Source organism: Danio rerio, chromosome 7 (genome assembly GCF_049306965.1).
Source record: "Danio rerio strain Tuebingen ecotype United States chromosome 7, GRCz12tu, whole genome shotgun sequence".
Taxonomy (NCBI): domain Eukaryota; kingdom Metazoa; phylum Chordata; class Actinopteri; order Cypriniformes; family Danionidae; genus Danio; species Danio rerio.
This window is the reverse complement of record NC_133182.1, coordinates 29683104-29695272: the sequence shown is the minus strand read 5'-3', so window position 1 is coordinate 29695272 and position 12169 is coordinate 29683104. Positions and strand designations below refer to the sequence as shown.

The following is a 12169-nucleotide window of genomic DNA, read 5'->3' as shown; positions in this document are numbered from 1 at the left end:
GGACAATCTTTCACTAAAACACAGCTGAAGCCCCTGCTATGAAGAAAACTTCATTTCTGTCTCTCTCTCTTGACCTTTGACCAGCTGGCGTGAGGTAACTGTGAGGTAATTGTGTATGGAAAGAATCGTCAATGCACTGTGATGCACCGAGTTATTAAATTGAACCGAATTGATGGCATAATAATCATAACCGAACCGAAACGTGAGACCAGTGTAGGTTCACAGTTCTATTTAAAATTAATGTCGTGTCTTCAGTTTAGGGCTTAGGCGCACTTTGCACTCACACTACAACCATACTGAACCTGCACAATGAGACGCAAGACGCTTTGCAAATATTGTTTGCTAGTTTTAGCTTGGTGCAAGAGTCGTTTGGACGTTTTGCACCACGCTGTTTAAATGGCAAATGCATTTGCGCTCATACTGTATGTGCGCCCATAGGCGTTCTGGTCTAAAAAAGGAGGCGTATTAAGGCGCATTGCTGGCGCACTGGTATTTTGAGGAACTAAAATAGTCGGTTTAATAGATCAGATAAATGCAGGTCTATAGTTCAGTGCAGAGCACGTTATTTGTGCACCTCGCTTACACATTGCTTAATACAGACAGGATGTACAGCAATATGCAAATATCTTTACAAATAAAAAAGAATTAAAGGATTGAAATATTACAAAAATGATTATTTTCTAGCCTACATAAATATTAAAACCACACTTTCATGCCTTCTTCATCTCTGGGGGCTTTTTTAGTTTATTCATGACAATATGCTTTTGTTTAATGTTATTATTATTAGTAGTAGTATTTATTATATGCATATTTATATTAGTTTTATTAAAAGCAAGCTTAGATTTGCCCACCTGTCAGGTTTTAGACCAAATGAGGCATAGCATGTGTAGGATATAACTCAGTTGTTCTAACACACTTCATTATTATTGTTAATTTATTCGTTTGCTGGAAATTAGGACTTAGAATTTAGAAATAGTTTTGAAACAAATCTTAGCGCTTAACAAACAAAATTAATTATTTATAGGCTAATAGATGTCTTTGTGTACAACATGTTTCCCTATCCACGAGAGTGAAAGTGAAAGTAAAGAATCAATTCTCGTACTGCAGATGCTCTGTTTACCTGTTTTCTCTTTAGTGAAGCATTCAGTTTTTCCACTTACAAAGTTCGTCATGTAAATAGCAAATGCACTATGGCACGACGCAACTGACTTAAAGGGAATGGGAAATGAGACTCTGATTGGTTTATTCTCAAAACACACCTATAACTCATTAAGAGAATAAGCTCAACCCTGTTAGTGGTTTTTTCCATCCTTAAAATAGCAAAACTGAATTCTGACACGCCCTTAATGCTTTTGTGCCCTGCGCTTTGCACTCTGCGCATGGATGGTCAAAATAGAGCCCAAGGACTGCCGCTCCAAACAGGGAAGCAAATGGACAGATTTTGGTTGAAAATTGCCAAAACAACTTTTTTTTTTCAGTAAATTAACTTGCACAGATTAATTTGTCACCTAAAGAAATAGTGTGTGCCAGCAAAATAAAAAATGTAAATTTTGGCTTTAAAGTGACAGTGGCTTACAGTAAATAAACAGACTGATGTCAATGTTAATTAAGAAAACAAAGACACAGAGTGATTTTCTCACTGCTTTTTTACAGATGTTGTATAGTTAACAAACATGAATCTATATTTAATTCATACAGTGAAGACTTATAAATTGACTGTTCACTTGTCACTGTTAAAATTACCATTGTGATGTGCACTGAGGCTCTATCACAAAAATGTGCACCAGACTGACTTGCATTTTAAAATGTAGAGAAAAAAATACTTAGAAGAACAGATTTTATGTCCCAAATGCAGTGGCAATTTTCTCAGTGTAATCTAACAATAACATTTAACATCAATATTGGTTATTCGTTATTACTGCATCAAAGTTATACATTCGACTATCATGTCAACACTGTTTTGCCATATTATCTTTAAAATGAAAATTGAAAGCTAACTTTAAAATTTAAGAAGATAGTGGCTCAGTGGTTAGAACCGTCGCCTTACAGCAAAAAGGTTGCTGGTTCGAGTCCTGGCTGGGTCAGTTGGCATTTCTGTGTGAAGTTTGTTCTCCCCGTGTTGGCGTGGATTTCCTTTGCGTGCTCTGGTTTCCCCTACAGTCCATAGACATTTGCTATAGGTGAATCGAATGAACTAAGTTGGCCGTAGTGTATGTGTGTGAATGAGTGAGTGTATAGGTGTTTCCCAGTACTGGGTTGCAGCTGAAAGGGCATCCGCTGTGTAAAACATATGCTCCTCATGAATAAAGGGACTAAGCCTAAGGAAAATTAATAAATGAATGGTTGAATCAATCAATCAATAAATCAATCAAAAAATCAATCAATCAATCAGACCATCTAACTGTCTGTCTGTCTGTCTCATATTTTTATCCTTCCATATTTTGTGAGATCTTGTTCTAATAAATTTAATATGTAATTATAAATTTGGAATGGAATTGTGAAGAAAATTAATCAAGATCCTTGTGTTTCCTGCCTGTGTTCCAGGTGGCTCTGAGTCAAGATGACCTGAGCGTCCTGCTGCGGATTCTGATGGAGAACATCGGCGAGGCGAGCGACATTCAGTCTGACACAGCACTCAGACAAGAGAATGTGCTTGTCAGAGCTCGTACAGCGACCGGTGAGAGCAGACAAACACACAGATGTTTTAGTTTTTTTGTCCTGAAAAAGAGCTCAATAAATGTGGATGATTTGTGTATGTGTGTGTTTTGCGTAGGCTCTGAGATTCTTGAGGAGAAGCTGTCGGAAAGTAAACTGAAGGAGACAGAACTGCTGGAGAGTGTCAGATTCAGCTTTAATGTAGAGTCTCTTGGACTCACACTCTATAATAATGACCCTTCACAGGTCTGTATGAAGCCAACAGGACATCGGTGACTGTTTACAGTTGCACTCCATTGATAAAGAAAGTTTGTGTATGAGAGTGTGTTTTATATATGTCTTTCTCTCTTTGTAGCCCTGTGTGCATGAGGAGAAGTCGTGTTTAGGTGAATTTATGCTGTGTAAAATGAAGATGTCTGGGAAAATGCTTAATAATGGCAACATGGAGGTTTCCACAATCCTCACAACATGTACACTGGATGACAGAAGGAGTGGAATTCAACGAGTCACGTCCAGGTGATTTACATATAAAATAGATGAACATAATACTAACTAATATAATTAGTTTTTTTAATGAAAAAAAAATTTATTTGTTCTGAAATAAAATGTAATAAGCACTTCTGAAATATACACACTCACAATTTAATACTTTTAAATAGATTTTTATATTTTTGAAAAAAAAAAAAAAAAAAAAAAAATATATATATATATATATATATATATATATATATATATATATATATATATATATATAGCAAGGAAATTTCCACACAATATGCTTTTTTTTCTTCTTTTTGTTTGACTGTAATAAAACAGACAGTTTTTTTAAAATGTATAAAACAATTTTTTAGGTCAATATTATTGGTCCCTTTAAGTTATTTATTTATTCTTTTGCTACAGAACAAACCACTGTTGTCCAATGCCCAATGTACGATGAACTACCTACTAGTAAAATATTATGTACTGTCATCATGGGAAAGAATCAGTTTAAAAATGCATTTCTAATTAGTAATTAACTTTCTGTTTAAAAAAGTTTTTATATGTTAAAAAGCACTTTTATTTTGTTTTATTATTATTTTTAAAATAATTAAAGTAATTATAATAAGTTTGACCTCAACTTCATATATTATAGTATGATAGCATGTATACACTGCAAAAAATCTTATTCTTACTAAGAGTTGTTTGCCTTGTTTCTAGTCCAAATATCTAAATGCTTTTTAAATCGAAGCATTGAAGCCAAAAAAATATGGCTTTGTTTTCTGAAACTTGTAATTTTGTAATTTTTGTAATTTTATGGGGAAAAAAGTACAACTTTTTTTGTACTTTAATATATAATTCATAATATAACTTGTTGTAATATACTTGTTGTAATAAACATTAGTTTACAGGCCTATTTTCTTTATGAAAGAAGAACTATGGATTTATAGATGTGCATTTTACTCATGCATCAAATATGCGCTCTAAACTTTTTCTTCATTGATACATGTTGAATTCTTCCATCATTTGTAATGTTTCCAAAAAATGTATAATTTTCAGTAAAAGTGCTTCAACCATTACACTAAATAGTTATAAGAGACATGTTTAAGGGATATATTCAGCATCTTTAATTAAGGAGATATCTCCACTTTATCATACTTGAAGGGAAAATGCACTTTATGCAATAGCAAAGTTATATAAAGCTTGAAGCATCAGAATCGATACTTGGTATCGGCCGATCACCAAGACAAGGAATCCGACATCAGCTGCAAATATCCTGATCGGAGCATCCCTAGTATAATCATAGTATACTATTATGTTTGTTACTTTGCACTAAAAAGCTCTAAATCACAGGATTATATTGTAATGTTACGGTTATTATATATAAGAAATGCTGTAAGTATTTTTTTTTCTTTTTCTTTATTGTTTGAAGTACCTTACACTCACCAAGCTAGCACATATTTAACTAAAAGTAAACAATGAATTATTAACCTTGCATAGAGTCATGTTTCTTGGCTTCACCCCTCTTTTCTGATCACTGATAATATTTTCCCCTGTAGGATGCTTGGAAGGCGTGATGAGGAGACATCAGAGCCCATGATTGATGTGACGTATTCTCAGAGTGTGGATGAACGTTCAGTGGTCGCTGTGCTGCAGAAGCTCTATCTGTGTGCTAGCGTTGAGTTCTTGCTGGCTGTCGCTGACTTTTTTGTACAAGCCTTGCCCACGAGTCCACCCACACAGAGAGAGAAAACCAACCAGCTGCCACTCAAATACGTCTCTGAACCTAAAATCCACACTGAACCTAAAGCAGGTGTGGATGATACTGTTAAAGATTCAGAAGTTACAGGTTAAATATAAGATAATAAGATAATGAGTAAAGCAAGCTTAGGACCTGAAAAATTGTTGTCAATATACAGCTATGGAAAATATTAGGAGACCACTTGGCTTATTTTTAAAAACACAATAGCAATGCCTTATATTCAAACGAGTTAACCCTGTGCTGTCGCCCCACTGTTTGAGCATAGATGTATAAATGTTCAAGCTTAACTTTAATTGGTGCATAGATTTAAACTTGGTCTCATTTTAAACATGACAATTTTCAGATTTTAGCTGAAGTGAAAAATCTCAATAACATAAGTTATGTGCCGTGAAGTTTATAAAAACAATAAAACTATACATTTATATTTTTAAATATTATATAGAACTTGTATTTTACAAAACATATATTACCTTAAAAGTGTCAGAAAATTAAAGCTAAATATATGATCAAATAAAAATCCAAATTTGAAGTTTATATCTCAAAAAATGACTTTTCATTAAGATTTTGTTTGGGCGCAGTACCAGACATCACCACCAGATAACATTTCCATTGATGACCATATAAGAATATCCACTATTTCTTTATTGTGTATGGTTTGAGCAATTTTAACATTTTTTTATCTTACTTTTCACAATATTTGTAAATAGACAACACATTCTTCTGGTATTTGATTTGAATGTAGCCTTCAAAAATGTTTCATTCGATCAATACTTGAGGGAATAACCCTGATTTTTAATAACAACAAGTAAAAACACTTGTTAGTCTGATCAATTTTTATTTCCTTGGGAAAAAAATGTTAACTACTATGGGAATGTTTTTTTTTATATGTTATCAGAAACTTTATGGAATAAAATGCATAATTAAATTTTACTCAAGCATATCTTATAACTTCAGTCAACCCAGAGAACAGAATTGTCAAGTGGTCTCTTTAAAAATTTTCATTAGCTGAAAAAAAATTTTCCTCTTAAAAATGAATGTTAAATTAACTGGTCAGACAATATGTGAATGTTTTATATCAGAAAGGATTTGAATTTTTATTTAACAGTGTATCTATCATCAGTCCCAGCTCAGAGAACCAAGCTACGAGCAGTTGTGGTGGACCCAGAGGTTGTGTTTGTGGCTAACCTCATGAAGGCAGATGCTCCTGCGCTGGTCGCCTCGTTCCAGTGTGATTTCAGTCTGCTGTCAGAAGAAGCCGGTCAGACCATGAAAGCCAATGTCAGGAGCCTGAAAGTGCTCGCCTGCCCCTTCATCAGAGCAGAGGGTGACATAGCTGTGACCACAGTATGTTTACTTCTTATTATATATGAAAAAAGTATGTTTACTCGAAAGTTTTAAGCTTATTTTAAAGAAATTAGTGAAAATACACTGCTTGGACAAAAAAGGCCTTTAAATTAGCAAATGGTCCGGAGTTTGATTAGTTTATGATGAGTGTGTTTTTAGCATATTATATTTTTGACAGCAATTATTTTATCTCTAACTTATGTACAGTAGTATGAAACTAATTAATCTTAAAATTTTAAAAGCATATTTTTTTTTGTAGTGTTATAGGAAGGCAATGATAAAATTTGTAAGGCTCAAATTGTGCAAAATAGTTGAGAGAACCTGAGAGAGAAATCACTGTCACACATGATTTTGCCACCACAAATACCTTAAGTCCATTGAAAATCCCCAATCTCCATTGTCAATATGTTGGGTAAAAATGTATGTTATTTGTAATTTAAAAAGGGGTATTGTGTTGCGTAAGATTCCCAGTGCCACAATGAATACCCACTGTAATCCAAAAAAAGTTGGTCCAGCTCAATATCATATTGTACAATATTTTTCTAGTAAGGCGGTATATATTATTCGTCATGAAACTTTCTTTGTAAAACCTACACTTATCTCTGAAATGTGTCATTTGTAATGCAGATTATTTGTTTTCGCTGCAGGTGCTGAGGCCGTGCTCTGTTGAACTTGAGACCAAAATGCCAGCCAATGCCCCGTTAGCTGGTTCAATGACTGTGGAGGAGGTCATAGTGAAGGTGGTTTTCTGTTAGCCATAATGATTTAATGTGAAATAGTTCAAAATCGTTTATAATTGAAATCTTTTTTAGAATCTCATAAAGCCACATTTGATCACAATATTCTTGCTGAATAAAAATGTTAATTTATTTGATTAAAACCTAAACTTTTAAACAACAGTGTATAATATTTGATCCTTAAACTGCACTTATTATGGCTTTACTGTACAAAGCTGCTGTTACTTTGTGTTAAGATCATTTTTTACTATTATTTTTTGTAAATATACAGCTATAGAAAAATTAGGAAACCATTTTTCTGATATTTAGATATTTTTTTGCAAATTTTAACATTTGCGATAGTCATATGTTAGAGCAGGGGTGTTCAAGCTCGGTCCTGGAGGGCTGGTGTCCTGCAGATTTTAGCTCCAGCTTGCCTCAACATACCTGCAAGGATGTTTCTAGAAAGCCTAGTAAGAGCTTGATTAACTAGCCCAGGTGTGTCTGATTGGGGTTGGAACTAAACTTTGCAGGACACTGGCCCTCCAGGACTGAGTTTGGACACCCCTGTGTTAGAGTAAAACTATTTTATCTCATTTTAAATCTGAAAAAAATAAAAATCTAAAATGTTTATATAATAAAAAATTGTATTATTTGTACTATTAGTACTTTAAAAACATTCGTTAAACCTCCAGAAAGGGAAAATTTGAAGCAGTCTCTTTATTTTATTCATAGGTCTATATAGCATTGTATTATTTAAAATCTTTTGTTTTCATCATACTCATAATCAAGCAAAAATGCTTTTTCCCTATCTTGCTATATCAGATTTCTCCCATCATTCTCAACACCGTCATAACCATCACAGCAGCCATGGCACCCAAACCCAAAGAAGAGCTGTCACAGCAGAAGTCTGGTGACCAGAACAGCCTCTGGTCTTTGATGAGCGTCGCTAATGCGAACTACTGGTTCCTCGGAGTGGACACAGCTTCTGAGGTCACCGAGAGCTTCACAGATGTGGACAGCAGTAAAGATGGAGAGACCTTCGGATTAACGGTGAAGGTGGTGCAGGTTACGCTTGAGTCCGGTTTGGGCCATCGGACTGTTCCTCTGCTGCTTGCAGAGTCGTCCTTCAGCGTTACGGCTCAGAACTGGTCATCATTGCTCAGTGTTTCTGCAGATATGACACTAGAGGTCAATTACTTCAATGAGACTCATGCAGTATGGGAGCCACTGCTGGAGAGGGTGGACAATGGGAAACGCAGGTGGAACCTCAAATTGGACGTGAGAACCCCGCAAACACTAAAACTAAGAAAATATCTTTAAAGTTTTTACGTCGCCATGTTAAACATAGGATACAATTGAACTTTATCACAACACAGAACAGATGTCACAAAGCCCAAATCAATTTTGGCCAAATGCATAGTCAATGTGCTTTCCCTTTGGATGGCAGATTTATTTGTCATATGCACAATTGTGGTGTTTTTTAGTCTGCTTTTCTGTGACTTTTTTTTTTTTTTTTTTTTGGAATGAGGTTTGCAATGTGTTCTGTTGGTCATTTTTTGCATGTGTTTCTGTGTGTAGATGAAGAATAACCCTGTACGAGATAAAAGTCCAGTTCCTGGGGATGATTTTATTATGCTGCCAGACCCTCGCACAGCCATCACCATATGCTCCAAAGACACCATGAACATCACAGTGTCCAAGTGCTGCCTTAATGTCTTCAACAACCTGGCTAAGGTAAACTGCTCTATCCCGAGAACAGCATTCATGTAAATTACATGCATTTTCTCAAAATGATAAATGCTTTTTATTTGCCTTTCCAGCAGTAGAATAGAATTGTGGATGTAATTTTTTTTTAGTTTTTCAGAAAATGACAATTGGTTAAAATAACAAATGTTTTGATTTGTTATGACTGAAAATATTATGGTTTAAAAAACAGTCCAAGCATTTTTTAAAGATTGATAATAAATCAGCATATAAAAGGTTCTGTTAAGTACTTTGAAATGTGCATTTCTTATTTAATGTTTGATGTAATTTTAACTGAAAATAGGAAGAGAGGTTGGGACAAAGTAACTCCTCCCCTTCTATAAAAACAACCAATAGTGTTTAGTTTTATCACAGCTCTGCCTGTGAGAGTGGTTGAGTTTAAACGCATCAAATGAAAAGCATATGAGCGGGGCATGTCAGATACTAGAGAGAATTTGATTGGTCAAGATTTGATAAAAAACTGAAGTATGAGGTGATGCGAAAAAAAAAAATTGATGATCCATTTAGTTGGAAGTGACAAGCTGCAAGCTTTGGATATTTATTCATCATTCATTCGTTTTCTTTTCGGCTTAGTCCCTTTTTGGCTTAGTCCCAAGCGGAATGAAACACCAACTTATCTAGCAAATGTTTTTTTTACACAGCGGATACCCTTCCAGCTGCAACCCATCTCTGGGAAACATTGGATATTTATATTGGATATATATATTCTCAATGTGATTTTTGTCACTGTTTTGGAGCACACTAGCTAATAGATATTCTCAAATCTAACTGACTGAAACTAACATCTAAAAAAAAATGTTAATTTCAATGGACCAAATAATTTATGAAGGATTAGAAAACACATAAGATAGTATTGGCTGCTAAAAATTCAGCATCACTATCATAGGAAAATAATTACATTCACGCCCAAACCTTTAAATGGTTGTGTATACGTGTAACATTATCAGAACATTTTTTATACACATTAAATTTGTTTATGCATTTGTCTCTTGGCAGGCATTCTCAGAGAGCACAGCCTCCACATTTGACCATTCCCTGAAGGAGAAATCTCCATTCACCATCCGCAATGCTTTAGGCGTTGCTCTCATTGTTCAGCACAGTGCAAACCTACGTGTGCCTGGCTCATCCACACTGGGCAAAGTGCACGAATTGGCTGTGGATAAAAGTCTGGATTTAGAATATTCCTCGTTTGAGCGTTCATCACGACAGTCTGCCCTGCAGAGGCAGGAAAGCTGCTTATTCAATCTCAGCATAGGTGAGTAACACAGACAAAAAATATCTGCACACACACCTAAATGAAAGTTAGATCTGCAGATATGGAAACCATTAAGAGACTACTTGAAAATTCTTAGTTTCTCTAAAATTACTTGTATGTGTTGGGGTGAAATGTTAACATTTGTTTAATATATTTGTCTACTTTCAAATTAATAAGTAGTCATTTACAGAATAATAGTTTCTACTAGTAAATATTATTATGTGTTACAATTGAAAATCAGGTTTATTCCACCAAATATTGATTTCTTAACCATTCTGAAGTAAATGCATTGGTTGTGTTGTCTAAAAATGAATTTAAACACCTGTAAACAAGACTCTTTGGCATATACTCCTTGGCTGTATATGTTATGTTTTAGATATATACCCTAATCCAAATTCTAAATGTCTCGTGTGCAGTTCCGTCAGGTTACAGTGAGATTTCGAATATTCCTCTGGGCAAGCCGGGCCGCAGACTCTATAATGTCAGACAACCCATGCAAGAAGAATCGGTGTCTGTGCTGCTTCAGATTGATGCCAGCGAGGGCAACAAGGTCATCACCGTACGCTCCCCCCTACAGGTCCGTCTGCTCACATTACCTGTAGAGAATATACATCTGTGCACCTGTCTGGATGAAAAAATAATCATTCATGAAAATGACCTTGCTTAAGTCATATCTATTTCTATTCATTTTTTCACTACATGCTAATTGTGTGTTAACAGATAAAGAACCATTTCTCAGTTCCTTTTGCCATTCTGAAGTATTCCTCTGAGCTTGGCGGAATGGTGAATGTGGGGGTCGCTGAGCCTGAGAAGGAGTGCCATGTCCCTCTGGAAGCATACAGGTGTGGATGCTTCCCGCTTTTTTTCAGTGAATCTTTGCATTTTGTTTGGTATTCAAATGAGTCAAATATAATAAGTAGCAACTGTAACAACAATCTGTAACCATATATCAATTTAATAAATATACAACTATCAATTTAATAACTATACAACTATACTATAGCATATGCAATTATAGTTTAGAACTTTAATTTCCTTTAATCTGATCCAAATGGAAACCAAACAGGAGGCTAGTTTTTCACATTTGAAATGTGCTTTGAATAATTTAATGCTGTTTAATTTAATGCTGAATAATATATTCAATTTAACGCATACTATCAAGTATGATTGATTCATGTAAAGTGTGCATATGGTGTATTTGAATTCAAGCCGAAAGTTGAGTGTTTCATAGCTTATTCATCACATTCCAAGTGTTTTGCTTTAAATACATGTTAAGGCTTGACATTTAAAGTGTATGCTATTATCATTTCTGTTTGTTTGATATATATTTTTCGTTCTGTTGACATGTCCTTTTTGAAAAAGACCAGATTACACTTGATAAAAAGATGTTATCAGATCACAAGTAGACACAGCGGAAAATGTATCTTAACACTAGGTGTAAATAGAGCCAACAGGTATAATACAATAAATCAAAGGGAAAGTTTACCCACCTTTCTTTCTTACACATAAGACAATATTTTGAAGAATGTTGGAAACTGACTGTCATTGATAACTTAAAGAGAAATATAAATATATATAGAGAAATATATATATATATATATATATATATATACACACACACACACACACACACACACACACACACAAACCGAACATTTATTATTGTTGTTCTGTTTTCCTAATGAAGTATTTTACTTCCTAGAATCTTTAACACCTCTCCACTGCACTGTAAAATCATCTACTAGTGCTGCTTTGCTTCATGTTATAGTCTTCTGTGCAATATGTGTTTCTACAGGAGTCAACTGTTTTTGCTGCCCGTTGGTCCTTTGGAAAATCTGTATCGTGCGTCGACCACATGCATCGCATGGAAAGAGAAGGTTCACGTGAGCTCAGAGGTTCATGCAGTGCTGCAGTGTCCTGCAACAGAGAGCAACTTCTTGCCGCTGGTGGTAAACACACTGGCCATGCCTGATGACCTGAGCCACATCGCCAATCATGGGGAAGTGGAATGGGACCCTGCTTACCTCATCCATCTGCACCCACCTGTCACAGTCAAAAACCTGCTACCCTACTCGATCCGATATCTGCTGGAGGTGTGTGCATTATTACAGTTACAGTATTCTAGAACACATTTAATATTTAAAAGTTAAGGGGCAGCAAGCTTTTTATTATGTTTGTAAAATATTACATTTA

General features: G+C 34.9%; 1 protein-coding gene across 24 annotated transcripts in view; it reads left to right on the top strand.

The window, feature by feature from the left end:
• The window catches only part of vps13c (vacuolar protein sorting 13 homolog C), a 96254-nt gene that overhangs the window by 52934 nt on the left and 31151 nt on the right, over window positions 1–12169 (top strand). For 13 of the 24 annotated variants that reach the window (XM_073908568.1, XM_073908565.1, XM_021477848.3 and 10 more), the window contains 12 exons: window positions 2545–2677; window positions 2774–2901; window positions 3011–3171; window positions 4692–4945; window positions 6000–6238; window positions 6886–6978; window positions 7780–8235; window positions 8536–8691; window positions 9718–9976; window positions 10393–10553; window positions 10697–10818; window positions 11772–12069. In XM_073908568.1, the coding sequence (XP_073764669.1) occupies window positions 2545–2677; window positions 2774–2901; window positions 3011–3171; window positions 4692–4945; window positions 6000–6238; window positions 6886–6978; window positions 7780–8235; window positions 8536–8691; window positions 9718–9976; window positions 10393–10553; window positions 10697–10818; window positions 11772–12069 (2460 nt within the window). The remainder of the gene's footprint in view (window positions 1–2544; window positions 2678–2773; window positions 2902–3010; window positions 3172–4691; window positions 4946–5999; window positions 6239–6885; window positions 6979–7779; window positions 8236–8535; window positions 8692–9717; window positions 9977–10392; window positions 10554–10696; window positions 10819–11771; window positions 12070–12169) is intronic. The other 11 variants (XM_073908570.1, XM_073908571.1, XM_073908569.1 and 8 more) reach the window with 1 other exon arrangement.